At 39.8% G+C, this 19,152-nt stretch overlaps 1 protein-coding gene across 1 annotated transcript; it reads right to left on the bottom strand.

The window, feature by feature from the left end:
* Nucleotides 1–318: 318 nt before the first annotated feature.
* Nucleotides 319–14,918, bottom strand: rab10 (RAB10, member RAS oncogene family). Its single transcript, XM_075459863.1, has 6 exons — nt 14,179–14,918; nt 9,038–9,098; nt 6,920–7,058; nt 4,495–4,584; nt 3,661–3,762; nt 319–1,438 (listed from the first exon to the last, which is right to left on the bottom strand). Exons 1-6 carry the CDS (start codon nt 14,303–14,305, stop codon nt 1,352–1,354), a joined length of 606 nt encoding a protein of 201 aa, XP_075315978.1. The 5' UTR covers nt 14,306–14,918; the 3' UTR covers nt 319–1,351.
* Between the last annotated feature and the right edge of the window lie 4,234 nt (nt 14,919–19,152).

Genomic DNA, 19,152 nt, shown 5'->3' with positions numbered 1-19,152 from the left:
TCGGCCAGTTAGAGATTCAGAAAACTGTAAACCAGAAGCCAGCGGGCTCTTCCATTTCATCAACCCACTGCGACGTTGATCGAGTAAATGAGCAAATATTTGCCAGATCAACTGTGACTCAAAGCTTACCTTAATGACTCACAAGAGGACTAATCTGGGGGAAGATGGAAACTCAGGCGAGTTATTGAAGCGATAAAGCAACAACTGTTACAGGATCACACCTTTTCTCTTCTGGACTCTGAAATGTCACTAACGTATAATATCAGATAATGGCCGACACATCAAACTACACACTGCACATGATTGAGGACAAACAAGTTAACTTAAACAAGCTTATTTTTAATGGATCTGCAAAATTGTTTGAATTTCCAAAGAGAACTTGTGTACCTCCCGCCCACAGTTACCCAGTGGCAAACGTTATACAATGTTACAGAAACGTTTCCAACCCAAAAAAAAAAAAAGAAAAAAAAAAAAAAAAGCATGCAGGAGAAGAAAAAAAGAAAAAAAAAAGAAATAAAAAGGAAAAAAAAAAAACTCAAAGTAAAGTAAACCATACAGATAAAATTAAAACATCAATAAACAGGACATACTGTATAATGCCGTTCTCTTGGCTGAAGAAGATATTCAAACTCTTTAGATTCAGTTCAGCTTCTTCGTGACGAAGGCCTGAACCGACTGAATATTAAACTGTAATTTCATTGGGTGGATGTGGCTCCGCCCACCACACAGCCCCGCCCCTGTCTTCCATATAAGGCACAGGACAAAATAAACCCCCACATACAAAAGGAGCTAGCCACGCCTCTGTCACTTGGTAACAAATAGTAAATGACCAAATACGGTTAGACAACAGAAACCTCACTAAGTGTACAAAATGTTAATCCTACATTTGTCTTTTTTGTTTGATTTTCTCTTTACTTGGATCTCCTCTGACTGAAAGTGAGTGCTGTGGGTGGGTGGGGTTTCAGGGGGGGAGGTGAGGTTGTCCAACCAGGTGAGCTCAGGCAAAGGAAATATTAAAAAATATGAACTTTTCACACGTTTTTTTTTTTTTTTTGTTTGTTTTTTTTCTTAACAACCTTTAAAACAAATGACAAGAAACGTGACTGGATTTCTCTTTTTATCAGAAATAAAAATGATCATCAGATGCAGAGTGAAGGAATATGGTTGGGTGGAGGGAGGGGGTGGGTGGGTGGGGTTAGATGAGTGGTTTATTGTTTTATTCTGATAACGAGTGTCAGTGTGCAAGAAAACTCATGAGACAGGTTAGAGGGCGAGAGTTAGAGTTAGCAGTTAAAGAGAAAGAACGTGTGTGTCTTTGTGTGCGTTAGTGTGGGTGAAACTGAGGAGTTGTTCAACTGCAGCACTTGCTCTTCCAGCCCGTGACTCCACCGCCGCTGCTGATGTCGACGTTTTCACTGTTTGGCTCTTTTACGGGCGTCTGTCACACAAAACACAGAAAAACAATTAAAAGAGAAGCACAACACACTTTGCCGCCTAATCTGTGTCCAACGGTAACAAAAGAGATTACACAAAACATCGGCTGTGTTGGAAACCGCGTACTTCTCCTACTACTCATACTGACTTTTTTCCCGGATGCATACTAGATTTGCCGAAATGTTGAGCATACATCATGAGGTTACTACTCCTATTCAAACTACCCAAGATGCAACGTGACGTGACGTCGCCGATCGTCATTTCCTGTCAAAACGGCAGTTTCAAGCTAGCTACAACGAGGGTAGGTTCACTTCCTGTTTTCAAAACAAAAGCACCAATTGTATGGTAATGGCTTTCCCTCTGATAAAAGGCAACGGGTATTTTATTTTGTGAAAATAACCGGAAGTGCGTTGCTCACTGCGGCTTTAGTAGCGCCGAATTCGTCGGAACTAAAATTGTAAATAGCCGGTATTTTGTCAGGTTTTCAACACGTTGGGGATCTAAACGACTACTTTCTCGCCTGAAAATGTTTCGAATGTTGCTAAAGTTTACAGAGTTTAGAGCTTAAGAGAAATCAGCTTCAGGCCGGCTGATTTCGGCTCGGGCAGGAGCGAAATGCATTGTGGGTAAACGCTCTGCATACTGTCTGATCGATCAGTATGTAGTATGCAAGTATGTAGTATGTAGTAGGCGGTTTCATCTTCCACGATGAGGCAGTTTCTCTGCTGCTGGTTTAAGGTTAACGATTAAACGTGTTGTCTTGGTGACGTGGTCTGTTAGATGTTGCTTAGGCAGGATTTCTTCTCTGACCTTAACAGAGTGTCACTCAACTGTTTGTGGCACGTTTATCTGGTGAGAAATGTGGACAGTTATGTTTTTATCTTCCTTTACGATTGCCCTCTAACGCAGTGTTTCCCAACCGGGGGTACGCGTACCTCTAGTGGTACACGGAGGTACTGCAGAGGGTACACGGCGCACCAGTGTTTTTTTTTAAACAAAGGAAGATCATTTTGATTAAGTATTTATACTATTTTGGTTAATTATCTATATTTCAAGAAAATGGTTTTATTCTTATGAATTCAACTGAGGTTTTGAAAAAAAAAAAAAAAAAAAAGAGAAAGCCTGAGAATTTTATGTTCAAGTCAGAATCAGAATCGCCTTTGTTGTCATTAAGGATATTAAATAAAATGATTTTCATGTAATAACCACTGTGTTGCTCTACTTTTGGAGAATCATCGCACGTGTTTTGTATGTGTGAGGGGGTACTCAGGCCAAAAAAGTTTGGGAAACACTGATCTAACGCACCACGTCGGGCGGACTGTGGAACCTCTAGTGGTCATCGGTGATACTGCACGGCCCTGACGTAACCGATGTAAGCAAGCCCAGAACTTTGCCTCAGGTGACAGGAGTCACTAAACAAGGAAGTGGAGATTTATGAACTTTTATTATCAATTCTTGCATTTAACAAGTCGAAGAAATAAATCCGTCTAAAGGAAGAAGCGCAAGTTCGGACTTGTGTTATTTTATTTCTCTTAACAGTGGTACGCTGTGCAGCTGTGATTGATTGAGTCATGCGCAACTCATCTGACCAAGTTTAGGCAGAGACGCAACATGAAGGAATGTGGAAATCAACAAGTCAATGCTTCCAACTATCAGGTAGAATAAATGATGTTTAATTAATTATTTAATCTGTTTAACAGGAAAAAGGGCTGTCACATCATTTTAGTTGTCAATTAATGTAATTATCTCTGTTTTTAATGCCACCGTTATAGCTTAATCCTACGAGCAGTTCAATAAATAACCTAACCCTTATAATAAATGCCGTCCATTTGTTGGGAATGAATACAAAAACATAAATAAGAAAACATCCGTCAGCCTTATAGGCCGTTTCATTAGCAGAGGACATGCATGAAACAGGATGATGCGATTAAAAGGGTGTCAGCTCCATCAATTAACCCAGTTAAACAAGAGAGTAAAGACAACTATCTCCAACAAATGCAATTCTATGATTAACTGATAACTCCGACAGGTTTGTTTCTTTGTTGTTTTTATAAAAGTTGGACGGTTTCCTCTTTGGATCCCAATAAAGAAACCATTGTGTGGTTGCTTCATCATCATTTTACCACAAAGACCAGACAGATAAACTCTAAAGTTATCAGCAAAAAGTTCTCATCATCTGGAAAAAGCACCAAGAAAAACACAGGATCATAAACTCGGTGCACACACCTTTCTGAGGATGTCTTCTGCTAACGTGAGGAAAGCCTTCTCGATGCTGATGTTGGCCTTAGCACTCGTCTCAAAAAACCTAATGCCATGCTCCCTCGCAATCTGTGGAGAGGAAACAAAATGAGTTTGAACGCGTGGTCTGATGAAGTTCCAGTCCAAAAATAAAGTTGCTGATCTCCCATGCAGGACAGGGATCAGGTATCACCCTTTCATTGCACGCCATTCAAGTCAGGTAGGCTCGTATACGAGTAAGCAGATCTGTGTCTGATGTTGCTTCATCTGCACTCTGAATCAGACTGAGTTCTTATATTCTAATGAAGAGTGTATACAATAAGTGACATAAAAAATGTATAAGTCACACTTCCCACCTGCTACGAATCATTTAAATGGTGGAAAAAATACTGCGCATACTGAGAAATGTGCAGCTGGCTGCATAAAACTAAAGAAGTAAACTCAGAGAAAAGAGGAACTAAAGCAAACCGTAAGTGATCATATTTCAACACACAAGCCAAAGTTTGGATTTTTTAAGTAATTAAGTTGGGACACTGAGGAAATGTGAAGGTGTGAAAACCTGAACCACTTTCAAAAAGGGACAAAATTGCATAATTAGAGGACTATTTATTTCTAAAATGTCTTTAGAATAGAGTATAAACCATAATGGAAAAACAGATTACTACACAGGCTATACAGCAGCAATGTGTTACAGCATCATTTGAGCTGAAATAAGTATTTAAGTTTGTGTTTTGTGCTGTCAGAACCACTGAAATGTGATGTGAGGACATCTTGGTTTTTTATACAATTCGCTCTTATCGTGACGAGGCTGGACCATCTCACCTGCTCTCCTCTGGCTTTTGGTACAACCCTCTTGTCCTCCATGTCACACTTGTTGCCTAGCAGCATTCTCTCAACATCCTCATTTGCATGCTGAAAAAGAAAAAAAAAAGCATAAAAGAGAGGAGATTGTTAGAATAGTTTTCTCATGTGGGCAACATTCGACACTCAAGCTTTAGCTCAGACTTTGACAAAGTCCTCAAAGTCCAGCAATGGATCCAACGAAACACCAGTTTATTTCATTATTGTATTAATTTATTTATTTATTGAGATCTCTAAGTCTACACACGCCACAAGGGGGCAGACTGAAGCCTGGAATCTGTCCGATTCTGGATTTTAAAGAAAAAAATGCATTTATATAACAAACAAACAAAAAAAAAAAAAAAAAACTATCATTAAGTCTAAATGTCTTCTTATGAGCCCAAAAATCTGAGATTTCATATATAAAAATCACATTCAATCCAGATCTTAAAAAGCAAATACTTCACTACATTAACTTTAAAAATATATACATTATTAAAACATATCAGTTACTGCAACTTAACTTAAAGGTGTGGCCTTTGACTTAGAGTAAAAAAAAAATAAAAAATCAAGTGTTTGAGGGGTAAAATGTCCTCTTTCGTCTCCTTTAACCCAAACATGTGCTTGTATCTGTAGAATATCTGGCAGCAACTAGTTTAGAGCAAATATCAGTCCAATAAGCATCTTTTAACATGTGACCAATATTTCTGAAGACTCCAGTCCACTCACACCGAGAATGGATCTCTGCATGAAGTGTTGGATACAAGTTGCCTCCAACAATTTCCTTTTTGAAAATAAAAATATTTGGATATACACACCCCCAAATTTTTATTTAATTCAATGATGAAGGAAGAGCAGACGCACACGAGAACTAAGTAAATGACTTTGTGATATCGGCACTGATGGCACCACAACACCTGGGTGCACATGCTGATTTAATATTTAATGAGTGTGATGAAGTTGAGGCTGCCAGAGGGGGCACAGCCAACTTTTTCTTAACAAAAGTAGCCTTTCAACAGGCCCTGAAACTGACAGCAACAAGTCACAAACAAACCGAGACCGGTCGATTTTACCAGCCGACGCCCTCAAACTCACTGTGCACGGCTGCCTTTTGTGGGCCATTAATATTAATAAAGTACTGTAATTGTCTCAGAGGGTGGTGCTCATCAGGAATTTGCTGTTGTAGGATTCAGAGTAATGCCGTCCTTTCGTGTTTGACCAGTTCTGAGTACTTTGTAGCCCCCCGAACACTGACTGTGGGACTGGGAAATGATTTAATCTGCCCGTTTTAGCAGGTGCATCTTAAAAACTCTGAAATATGCGAATTAAACATGCTGTCGTGGTGGGAAAATTCCCTGCAGGCTTCTGTGGACTCGATAAGCTTTGGCAGACAAAAGGTGCAACATAAGCGAGGCCGAGCTCTTATTTATCAGGAAATTCATTGTGTTCACTTTCCTCTCTTTAACATTGAGGGTGAGAAAGGTTTCCAAACCAGCCCAGAGCCAGTCTATCACTTTTATATTCAGTGTTGCAATGTTCCAGGCATTAATCGAGGAATGATGAGCAGTTAATATCACAATTATTATAGCACATTCATTCCCCAGATAAAGTAAAATAGCAGTATGAAACACAATGGAAAGTGTTATGCATACTGGCACAGACATTCAGCACAGTGTGAGGCTGAAAAAGTTATTGCCTGCGCAGATTCACCGAGGCGGAGCAAAGAAAACAAACGTATGTCACTGACAGGCAGTCCGGTGGAGGTTTGGCTCACCAAATGGGAAATACTGAGATACTACCAAACAGATGCTCAAGCAAAGTCTTTTTAGCATCAATCTCAGATAAAACACACGGGTCAACATCACCAAACTGCTCTACGAAGTAAGTGTTTGACATCATATATACCATTGAACATAATACCAGTATTAACTGGTCTGTAGAAACAAGAATTCCTTCCAAGTTATCAGTAATAAGCTCGTAAAGACCTGAGAAGGTAAAGCCAGATAAACAGTGTTATGGCCTCCTAGAACAACAATATAATTACTCTCATGGGGCAACAACCTTTCACACCTGAAGTGTATTAGCTGTGGTTCGGGCTTTCATAAAGTTGAAAGTCCAAAACTGGAGAATTCAGGACGGAACAACAGCTTCTCGTCATATTAAAGGGGTGAAACAGCACAAACACCGGGAGATGCACACAGACATCTGGCTCATTCTAATGTGATTTATTCCCCTTTTTACAAATCATTGCACACAATTAATACGACTTCTTAGTTCGTTTGACTGATTAAATATTTATCACCGTGTGTCACAATGCCAAAGGTAAAACAGAAGATGGAAATAAAATCTCTCTCACACTTGCCACGCAGCACTAACCCACACAGTGTTCAGCACGCGTGCGCCTCACCTCATCGATGTTACGCAGCCATTTGCTGATGTTTTCAAAGCTCTTGGCGTTGGTGATGTCGTAGACCAGCATGATGCCCATAGCTCCTCTGTAGTAGGAGGTGGTGATGGTGTGGAACCGTTCCTGGCCCGCTGTGTCCCTACAAACAAAAGATGTTTTATTTGTAAGTACTCACATTTTTTCCTGGATTAATCCAAAGCTATAGACCCAAACAATAAATAGTGGGGCAACTTAAGATTCTAAAGCTTTAGTTTGACATGTGAGGATCTGTATGAGCGACAGCACACACAATATGCCTTTTTGTTCAAAACCAAACATAGCATAGGATCTTATCTTACTCACTCAGACAACAATACAACATTCAAGGTTGCTGTAGTACTTAAACGAGGTCCCATCTAAAATTAACTGCAGTATATTCCACTTTTACACTTCTGCTCTTTCTTTTGTCGTGAATGTCTCATTTAGATCAAAACTTGTAATAAACAATGTCTAGTTAAGCTTGGAAAGAGACATTGTTTATTGTTTTGCTTATGCATTACTGATATAGGAAGGTTGAATGTGTGAATACCGTTGAGCAGGTGCAGTATACCTAATACTTCAGGGAGAGACGCAGCTCTGTTGTGCAGAAAACCAACATTTCTCTCTGTACCCTGTATTTATTCTCACCTCAATTAATGCATATTTATGTCAGCATTTGTGATGGCACTGTGCACATGATGTGAGTCAGTAGTGATAGCTGATGGAGCTGAAAACTGACTTCAGTCAGTGGCCGAGAGACGGTCGCATACCAAGAGCCCAAACACGACCTCATAAGATTATAAGATTCCTCGAGACTGACGCAGATCAAAACATTCAGACAAAATAAAACCAAACCTTAAACTATAACTTCCTCATTTTTCATGGTGTTCTGCAGGCATTTCGTCATAAGAAGGCTGAAAAGTTGTAAACATTAATTTAAGTTAATTAGATTTTAAACTTGTATTCCACTAAGAGAAATCGGCTTATCCGTTACGAGTTGAATCAGGAGCAAACACATTCAAGCCCACTGCAGGCTAACCACAGTTCTTACATGTCTGCACTAGCATGCACTGCAACAATGACATTTTTCCTATCCCATTTCCATTTTTCCTTCGCAACTCATCCTGCAAATACAGTACCATTCAAGCCGCTTCCTTCGATTCATATCAACATATTTATTTGAACCACAGAAAAGAGCATCCTCTAGATTCTCTGGGCCAAGCGCTCGTACAGGAAATGAAAACATACCAAGACAGTCGCCGAATAACAATATAGTGCCCTTGACTTTGTCCTCAACGGGCCTAAATCAGAGGCTGCTACAGCTGTATTGCTGAAGTTTCCCAATTAATTGCTTGTGACTCCTTATAATCTCACAGATCTTAAGGGGATGAAGTGCTTTGACTCTGAGAAGCAGGTAAAATATCTATTATGTGTGTCTCTATGTAACAGTGGGTGTGGGTGTGCAGGTGTCCATCTTCTAGATAACAGTGACAGATAAGACTTGAATGAATAGACTCTGATAAAGATTTAAAAAATGGGCCTGTATCCATTACGGTTTTGTACACTGACCCCTAAACAATTGTGGTGTGTTATGTAAGAAGGTACTTTAGCCTCGGTGATCATTTATGGATAAGAAAGAGAAAGTAGAACTGTTGAATTGTAGAAACTATGCTGTGAAGAAGTGTTCAGAAGTAACAGAATTAGTTTTAAGCAACTTATCAGTACAACAAACATGAAGACTTAGACATTTCAGTGAGCCCAAATACAACCAAAGTTCATTATTCAAGTGATTAAATGTTTGTCCTCTACATTTGGTCAACAAGCCGTATTACTGTCGGATCCAGCTGGGGAAAATCAGCACTTGTGGACTACAATGATAACCCTCCAGCAGAACTCCTCATGGACTGATGACCATTTCCTGTTCTTGCATACTTCAGTACTTGAGGGAGGTATGTCAAACAGATGTTTCACTATGATATAACGAGGAACAAACTAAAAACGCTCCTCTTAATTCTCACAATGTCATGTAATTTTCAGCGCCGTCCACTTCTGCTTCCTGAGAAAGGCAGAAAAAAAAGCTACAAATGGGAACCGACTCACCAGATCTGTAGTTTGATCTTCTTTCCTTGTAGTTCAACAGTTTTGATCTTGAAGTCTATTCCTGCAAAGCAAAACGTACAATATTAACAAAAACCATGTGTGTGCATGTGGCACAATCGAAAGGAAAAGATGAATGGATAAGTTGACGCTTACAAACAAAGACAGAGCGATCATTAACAAAAAGAGTCATACACAGCCAAAGAAAGACATGTAGAAGGAGGAAATGGAAAATGAGTGACAAGCGTTTCCATTAGAGACACTAATAATAATAATAATATCTCTTCCTGATTCTGCAGTGTCATGCCCAGGCCTTGAGTCTATCAGCAGACAGCTGCTATAAAGCAGCTGGCTAACAATGGGCACATATGAACCAGCTTACAGGGTAAAATCAATTTAAAGGAAGGAAAATTCTGACTGGAAAACTGGACAGGCTCTGGAATATGAGGCCAAAAATCCATCAGGCTACAACAAATTGACTTTCAGAGCAACAGAAGGTTTCTCCAGAGGCCTGACAGCCATCAGGTTTTCCCTCTTGTATGTTGCCCTACTTTATACATACATTTAGATCTGTAATTATAAAAAAACTAAATCATAATTACCTCAAACTGAAAAGCAGTTCTTGACAAAACCTACCTTCTTACTTTGGCACCTTATAATTTCTAGCACAGCAAAACTAATTCGCCAAACAAGCAACAAACATACAGAACAAATCCAGCATGGACACGTCCTACAGAGACAAACACGAACGAGTATCTTTTGGGTTCCAGCTTCTCCACTGGATTATTTTCTCTACTTTTTCAGGCTTTAAAAGTCTCTCTGAATTGAGTTTATTCAACTGAACCAACAAACTAAGATATCTGAGGCTGGAGCGGACATTTAGAATGAATCTTTAACATACTTAAAGCGAAAGGAGCTGAATGTTTTAATGATCAGAAGACAGCTGACTGCGACTATTATGAGGATTTTGTGTTTGGTCGAACAAAATAGGTCACTAATATATCACTGTTGGCCTTGGTAAATTTGTGACTGATGTGGCATTTATCACTGCTTTGGTATACTTAACCATTTAAGCTCGAATACACAGTTATCAGCAGTAACCGAGGGTTTTGGTACTCGTCATAAAGGGTGAAGGCCCGGTTTAAAACGGATGATTCACTGCTGTTTCACTTCTGACCAACAAGTGGTATTTTCCTGTTTAATACTGCGCTGTCAGTTCTGCTTTGTTAAGAAACTGCGGTTGGTTAAAAAGTCCAAGAAACAGCTGTGTTTTAGGTGGGGCAGGGCCATTGAATAATGAGGGAACTGGCTGCCAAATGTGAGTCACTAAATATTATGCACACCCCAGGGAGAGGAGGAGAGGGAAAGAAAGATTTTGTTGGATAGAAGACGCGGCAGGAAGAAGAGGAATTGATAAACGAGCAGATGTATGGGTAAAAGTGGATGAGTTTTACTGTCAACTTCTAAAAGTCAAGCATTCTAAAATCAAGCCGATGACGTAGGAAATGTGCTCCTCCTGAGGAGGGAAAACTATTTTTTTGAGGTTCACTGGGAAGTTGTCAACAAAATATGCGTCTTGAGCAACCGCAGGTCATTTGCCCAATCGATGGAAAATGGGCATATTTCACAGGGCGACACTTTCCATAACAACTGAGCATCTTCAGCGCAAAAGTATGTGGTTTATGGCTGCCTTTCCTTTATATCCCTAAGGACCTATTCTTTCCACTTGAGCCATTTGCCAGTTTCCATACAAAATTGACTTAATTTGTTGAAAACAGATTTAAAACTGCAACATCATTCATAGGAAGGACGCTCAATATCCTTTGAGCAAGGGGGGGGAGAGCTGAGAGAAGGACACTGAGGATTGGAAAGGATAATGACGGAGGGGGGGTTTCCAGTGGGGGTATTTTGAGAAGCAGCTGTGCATCCGTGTCTTCAAAGGTATGAGTACTGTGCCACAGAAAGAACACACTGCTGTTTGGCGTCCTGGTTCTGCTGTTACCACTCAGTTTTGTTCCTTTCAGAGTTTCAGTTCAGGTATGTGTAAGTTCTCCCTTCAATGTGGAAGCATTCTTAAAAGTTAAAGAAAAATCAGTTTAATGGCATCTCTGCTAAGTCAGAGAAAAAAAGCTTTTATCACAGGTCTTCAAACTTATTTCATATTCTGTAACCATTACCTGAGATCACAACACAGCCGACGGTCTCTAAAGTTCAGATAAAAACTTATTCTTCTTTACAACCTGCTGTTCTTTGGTGTTTCTGACATGTTTATCCTGCAAAATAAATCTCCACCCTCAATGTAGGGTATCAAATCAGGAGTAATTTAAAATATTTACCAATTTAACTAAAAGGCAAGTTGTTATCACGCGACATGATACTTTGTTTTAAATACAGATGTGTAAGAAAGAGAAAAGAGGCAGGAACTTTAAATTATAACTGTGCTTTGACGTCTTCTTAACATCTACACTGAGATAATATCCATTAATTCAAGAGCACAGATGTTGCCACAAATTTGGACAAAATACAGTTAAGAAAAAGCTAAATTAGCAGTTCCTAAAGGTAAGTGACCACAGTGATGGTGGGCAGTTTCTGCTAAAGCATTGCAGTCATATTCATACTATAAATAACACTGCATCTACCTGAATATGTAATGTAAACAAAACAGGGACATCCCAACAATCCTTTTTGTTGGGTCACACTCATTATTCTCGATGTAAAACACGTGCTATTGAAGCCTGTTTTGTTGAGAGTAGACGTAAAATATCTGGACTACGTTTTCACATCTCAAAATGAAAATAAAATACAAAACATGTTGTTGGTGCCAATACTTCCAGGTTGTGACTCACTACTCAACCTGACAGGGAAAGCCCCCCCCTGCAAGGAGCAAAGGTTACTTTTGGTCTTTGCTGAGGAACCTGTTAGTCAGGACTGCTGCCCCCTCTGCATCTAAACAACACCACCACGCATCTTTTCCCTGAAACGGCAGAGATCTGATATGCCAGCGTTAGTCAGCTCACTCCTGTTTCTAGTTGACTGACTACAACTTAAGAAACAGGACCGAGCATAATAAAACAAACACTACTGCGAGGCAAAGCAAAGCTAAAAACATAAATACTTGAGTCTGCACGTGACAGCAAGCTCTGCAGCAGAACGCAGTTCATGTCTGTACCTCAACAAATCAAATCTAGCCTGGATGCCACTGGGAACACTGTTGCCCATTATGTCTGAGTGTTTTGGGGCATACGGTCAGGACAAAAAAAAAAAAAAAAAAAGCTGGGCTTGAATTGAAAGCTCGGTCCAAGGATCAGGGCCATACTGCCAGTGCACAGCAAACAGTAAGATTCGTGTAGTTCAGATAAACACATCTAAGGTTTCAATATTACTCAGCACCGGCCTTGAGCCACAGGAGTAAATGGAGACCTCACTTGGGCCGTGCAGGGATTTGACATAGCTTGACACTTGACTCATGTATGCGTGACATTAAGCGCACGCGTAAAGGACCGAGAGAAAAAGGGTTGATGATGCCAGCGTGAAGGATTGTTTAGGGTTCTCAATGGAGCATTTAAGGCAATGTCACAACTCCACTGAGAAATTAGTTGAATACCATTCTTATAATACTCTTATATAATTCCAGTCAATGATCCAACGTGTCATGACAGTTTTGTCATGACCTGACTGCGTTCAGATCTGGCTCGGCACCGTTCACATGCAACTCTGTGGTCTTGATATAAATCATCAAATTAGTCATGTTGCTTCTTGTTGTGGCAACAACAGTAAGGCACTGTAGACAAGGTGCGTGTTTTTGGTTTACATCATCTTTTCCGTAGGCATAACATCTTCTTATAACTGATGTGGTGTTGTGTTTTTTTGCAACAAAGTCCATCTTTTCTGTTTTTTTCCCCCTCTTCTTAACTCCACCGCTGAGCCAACTCAAAACCTAGATATTACTTATTGGCATCATATTGTGTTTTGTGAACAAGAGTGGAAAAACTAAATCTGAGTACACAAGAATCCCTAAATCTAAGTCTTTTATCATAAGGTTAGCAAATAAAAACTGTTTACATTTTCTTATTTCTTATGTAAAAGTATATTCATCTCAAATGTGCAAAACAGAACGTGGTCATAATTGTGCAAAAGCCTACAAAATGCCTTTTTTTTTTTAATTGATGGTGTAAACTGGTATCAAACAAAAAAAGCCACAGGAGGTTGTCCCTTATTTGGCTTTGCATGTGTGCTAGCCTCATTTATTGTGCAGCTGTCCACAGCAGTGCTGCGAAGAAGGAAAGCTGCACTTTTTACTCAACTACAGTCACCTGAGAGTTAAAATGCAGCCTCAACCTTTATATGGAAAACATGTGATCTCCTGTCAAGACAGAAGAGATTTCACCAGGTGAGGCTAATCACCAGGATAGCTTCTCATCTCAGGAGATTGCTTTTGCAATCAATCTAAAGTCATTTGATGTGTTTGAGAGTCGTGATTATTTCAAGTTAACATATTTCTGGTGGCTGCTCTTGCTTGTACCGTTTTGTTTTGTGGTTGAGCCAGTTTAGTAGTGGACTTAAGTACATGATCCACCACAAGTAAAAGCCTATTGCGCTTTCACTTGTGTGCCATCTCTCAGTTTTGACAGGTTCAGACGTGCACTAGCTTTAAGGTGTAATTCTTGTCCAAAACAAATGTGGACTCATTGCTTCTAAAAAGCAAACTAAAAACCGCACTTGCACTGAGAAATGAGTTTTAGTGGTAGTGTCACAGTGTCACGGCCCTGTACAGCTACCAACACGTAGTTAGCTTGTTAGCCACTGACATGACACCGGATTAACTTTGCAGTTTGTACCAAGCTTAAACTGACACAGCAGTAGTGTTTTAATTTACTAAAAGTGGCAGTGATTTGAAACAGGAGTGTCAGGGGGAGGGTACAAAGCTGCACAACTAGCTTCCAAGTAAGCCTGCTCAGGCCTAAGAGAGACGATGCATACTGATAGCACACGAGCTAACCAAATATGTCCTGCCTACCATTTCCAGCTGTGGGGTAGGGTCTGGTGAGTCTCCCAGCTGTCAGACTTCCTCCGATAGGGAGTCAACACAATCAACACACTTATAACAATGGACCCAGCCATGCTTATGTCTCTGGCCCTCTTACCTATGGTAGAGATGAAGGTTGTGTTGAAGGCGTCGTCAGAGAAGCGGAACAGCACACAGGTCTTCCCCACGCCTGAGTCGCCGATCAGAAGCAGCTTGAACAGCAAGTCGTACGTCTTCTTCGCCATTGAAAAAACAGTATGTGTTCACCCAGAAACAAACAAACAAACAAAAAAAAATAAAATAAATCGATAAACTAGCACGCCTGTGTGAAGTCTAAAGCCAGCTCCTTGGCCAACCTGACCAACTTGCTCCAGTCCACCTGACTGTTAACAGTTAACAATCTGGGATCTGTTGATTAGCTTGGCAAGCTAGTTGGCTAAATACCACCCAAATAACGTGCCCGTAGACGTGTCCAAGAAGTGCAAATTTCCAAGCCCGAGTCTTTCCTCTCCTACAACATGAGCACAGAAAGCAAAAAAAGAATCTCCTCCCGTGTGATTCCTCTTTTCCACTCTTTCTTTTCTCCCACACAGTCGGGACAAAATGGCTCCTCTCTGTCTCTACCCCGACTCACTCTTTCTTCAAACTAACGGCGAGCTAATTCAAATTCTCCGCACACCCCGTCATTCCAGAGCCCTGCCAGGAGCTCGACCGACAAGAATGGGTAATAAACCGAACATGAAAGTGTGTTAAAAAGCCCTGTCTGGTCGGCGTAAATTCGCTTTTTCTGGGGAGATTAGAACCGAAATATAGACGACCGCCGTCGCCTTCGAATGGGAGCCACCACGGCGACACCCTAGTATCATTGGCATGCCTTCTCCCGCCCCTTCTGTCAAAGTAAACCCCTCTGATTGGTCACTTTGGCTGCCATTCTATTAATAGTCTTAATCTTATTGGCTAAACTGGAAACCGCTAAGGATATGAAGGGGCGTGCTTCAGAGTGAAAGAGAGGGTAAATGTTACTGCGTGGGTTGCTCGTACATTTAGGGGCAGATGTCCCTTTGCCTCTCACTATGATGTGCACCTTTTGATCCAATATGGCGGCCAGTTTCTTATGGAACTCTGGCAGCCGGGGTTTCTTATAGTTTTTCATGGCAAGCTGGCACTTGGTGCGGTGACTATCCCAGCTGTGAGTCAGGCAAAGTGATGTCATATGAGTACTTCTGTGCTTGTTACGGGCGTTTCCCACATCCTCTGCTCTGTGAACTGCAAGATCATTTATCGTCTTTAGTCTTTTAATAACTGTACACAGTGAGAGTTGATCTCTGTGTACACAAATTATTACACTGAGTACTTTTCGAGTTGTCTGTGTGTGTATATGTGAACGTGTGTGTGTGAGAAAGAGACTTTCCTTCCGCCTGTCAAAGTAGTTTGACTCTCAGACACTCCTTAGGAATGCTGAGTATGCCCTGCTTTCTTCTGCCAAGTACAGACTTGACACAAACTGTGGAAGACAGGAAGATGAAGAAAGATATATATAAAAAAATTGAAAGGCTGAACGTGATTAGAGAGCATCTCACTATAAAGAAAACCGAGCAACACGTAAAAAGCAACAGTTTCAAACAATTGAAATCTGACATTGTGGTTAGGAATCACTAGTTATGTGCTAAACTGCATGTTTTATTGATAGCTGTCCATGGAGGAAAAACTCGGGCATCAAGTCTTCATCCTGTGAAAGCTCACAGTTCCCTTTGATTTTACTGGCAGTGTTTCAAAAACCAAAGGTCTCCCTCGTGCAAACACCCACAGGAAGGAAATGGGGGATATAATGCAAAAAGAAAAACATAATACTCCTGAAATACAAGAAAAATAAAGGATGTTAACATTCATAGGCATACAAGACTCAAGTTCAATCTTGGAAAAATAAAAACTTTCACTCAATGGGTTCATAATACATGATGAGGCATGCAGCAAATATTTTTTTAGTATGGACCAAATTCACCAACACCCCATGGCTCCACACTGATAGCCAAAGCAGAACACCAAAAAAAGAAAAAGACGTAAAGACTGAAACAAATGAGGGAAAAGGGATAAAAAAAAGGGATTTTCTTTTTGGTGGCACCGACGGAATGAGGACCGCACTGTTCCAGCAACACTGGAGGCACAGTTTTCACTCCTTTTACTTGATATGACTGCACTGTTCCTCCATAGTTGAGCAATCTTTGTTACACTAATAAATCACACATTAGCACAGAAGTTTTTCCAGATCAGGACGCATTCCTGAATTTTGCTGCAAGGGGCCCCCGGGGTTCATCTGACTCTCACACAGCCAGACAGCGACCACCTCTCACATTTCGTTACTGCTCTGGCAGTGATAAGTAGGGAACTCTGTCCTTACATGTATGTCTGACAAGCAAATGTTATGTTTTTTAAAAAGTGTGAAGGAAGCAATTGGTCTTCATTTGACTGCTGGGAGGTGATAGGAAACGGGAGGAGAGGGGGGTCAGTGGGTAAGGGGATGTTACTGAGTAGCAGTATGTGGTATGCATATAAATGGACACACTCCCGAACTTTATGTTAAGCTCAGAGGAAAAGCTGTTCTCAACTTTTTTTTACGTTCTGTTGGAGCTGAAACAAGTACTGGATTTTTAGAATAAGCCAAATGGAGCACCAATTCCATCTTTGAGCATTTGTATCATCATGAAAACTTGAATACTTCTTTAAAAAAAATCCCTTTTTTTCCACTTTTTCCACAGATTTTAGAGTTAAGCATTCAAACCTGAAAAACATTTGGTTTTCATGCTTCTAATTAATCTAAACATAAAATATTGTACTGTTTTCAAGAAAAGAATATGTTTATGAGCAAGAATCACAGCAATAGTTAATGTTCTTTCTGTCAAAATGGATAAACTAGCAATTTCTCACAGCAGATGAATTATTTCAGATTTTCTTCATCAGACATTTATATATTTTTTTATTTTTAAAAGGCAAGGCAAGTTTATTTGTACAGCACAATTCAACAACAAGGTGATTCAAAGTGCTTTACAGATACATTAAAACAGTAGAAATAAAAAGGATGATTTAAATTTTAAACAAAAAAGAAAGAAAGAAGAACAATAGATAAAATCAGTAGTTAAAATGTGATTAAAAGAACTCTCACAGCCACTTTAGTCACATATTTGCAGCTACTGTATAATACAATGTGCCCAACTCTGAGGCTGAGTCACAAAAGGTGACATCAGGAACACCTATGGTGGGAAGATTCTACATTAAACACAAACTTCCCCAAACACCACCCAAGCTTACACATTCCAGGACACACATCTCTGTGTGGTGACACGTTATTAAGAACAAAGTGTTTTGCATCTATAAGCTGTCCCTTAACAGACAAACTGACTTGTGCTGAATTCCCCACGTGGTGAAAATGTTCCCCTTTCTAGTCAAGCACACATCAGCACTAATACGAAACTTTCCCTTATTCAATATGGGAAGAGGTTAAAAGTGCATTTCAACACAGTTACAGGGAATAACTCAGAAACCCCCCACAGTCTTATCCCCCATTACACCTGGAAATACTTAAATTTGCCCCCAGAATTTCTTGACCTACATACAGTAGGTGACATTGTTCCACTGTAGGTCAAACAATAATAAGTAAGTGTGTACCAGACTTATTTCGCCAGGAGGTGCTGTTGCGTCACATTTGAATGAGCAAAGTGGTTAAATAAGTGGTGTAATGATTAATTTTGTATTTTCCCCTTGTGTACTCAGTTTGTACTGCTTTGAAAGAACAGTTGTGTAAGAACTACGAGGCTCAAATATAGAGTGGCAAATATGGGAAATTCCTCTTTTTTAAGAAAATCAAAACATAAATGTGACTTAAGCAGCCCAGCTTCATTTAGAAATCGAGAGTGATCATTATTATGCTACACAATCCATCAAACAACAGTGGTTTTGTGGTAGACACTGATAAGCTGAGTTATGATTACACATGAGGTCATAGTGGTACATCATCCCGAATCACTTTATTAGATTTTGTTGAAGCAATAAATCATGAATGACAGAAAAATTGCTATTAAGTTTAGATAATTTGTGATGGGTTGGGTCATTACAGCGCAGAATACAAGAATTTATTGATTGTGACGTCTTTGACTCTCCTCCAGCTACAGCTACTGAGCAGCCAAGTGAAACTAGATGGATTGTGGCTAAATGTCAATGCTCAGATATGCCAGCTCCAGTCCAATAGAGGTTTTCAGATTCGGTTTTCGTTTTGGACTGTGGCCGATTAGGTTTCAGCACTATGAACTGGGTCACTGTACTTTTGCAGATTCCAGCAGGTCATTCCTGTCATACTTGGATCTTGTTATTTCTCTTCTTGATTTGGGTCATTATTGGGCTAAAACATTTGTCTTTTCATTCTACTATTCACCCTGAGCTAGGCGATATGTTCTAAAATCACATTAAATCTGCCCCCCAAAAGGAAATCGATTGAAATATTTGGTTTTGTGTTCTTTTATCTCTTTTTATTTTCTTTGAGTCTATTATCTCTACATTATTCACCATCACTATTCTTACTGCATGTTTTATGCTCTTATGTGCTAGGGTCAGTAATTGTATTCATTATTTCTGTAAAAAAAAATAGCACAACAACAGTATGAAAATGTACAAGTATCAAAAGATGAGGTACGCAGTGAAGGAAATATATCCTCTGTGACTGTTAAACTATGAATTAAACTATGTTTAGATGATGTTTGCACTGAAAGTAAAAAGAAAAATAAATTCTGCTTGAGTAAAAATCTTACTTCGCAAAGAAACTAAAGCTTTCAGACATATTAAAGTATGAAGAACAATGTTTCCCTCTAAAACTTAGTATGTATTATCATATAATCATAATCAGCTAAAAAGGTCATTCTCATATTAATGCAAAATTTTAGACGCTTTAAAAAGCTTCTAATCCAAATTATGCAAAAGTGAATAATTTGAGGGATAACGTGTTTCTAAGTGTTTTTAGCGCCATCGATAGTATTTAAAAATGCAATTTTCCGGTTTAGCTTCCCTAATGACCTAACAGTGAGGCCATTTGACACGCTGGTGG

Source organism: Odontesthes bonariensis, chromosome 24 (assembly GCF_027942865.1).
Source record: "Odontesthes bonariensis isolate fOdoBon6 chromosome 24, fOdoBon6.hap1, whole genome shotgun sequence".
Classification (NCBI taxonomy): domain Eukaryota; kingdom Metazoa; phylum Chordata; class Actinopteri; order Atheriniformes; family Atherinopsidae; genus Odontesthes; species Odontesthes bonariensis.
The sequence above is the reverse complement of the archived record's forward strand: the minus strand, read 5'-3'. Positions and strand labels throughout refer to the sequence as shown.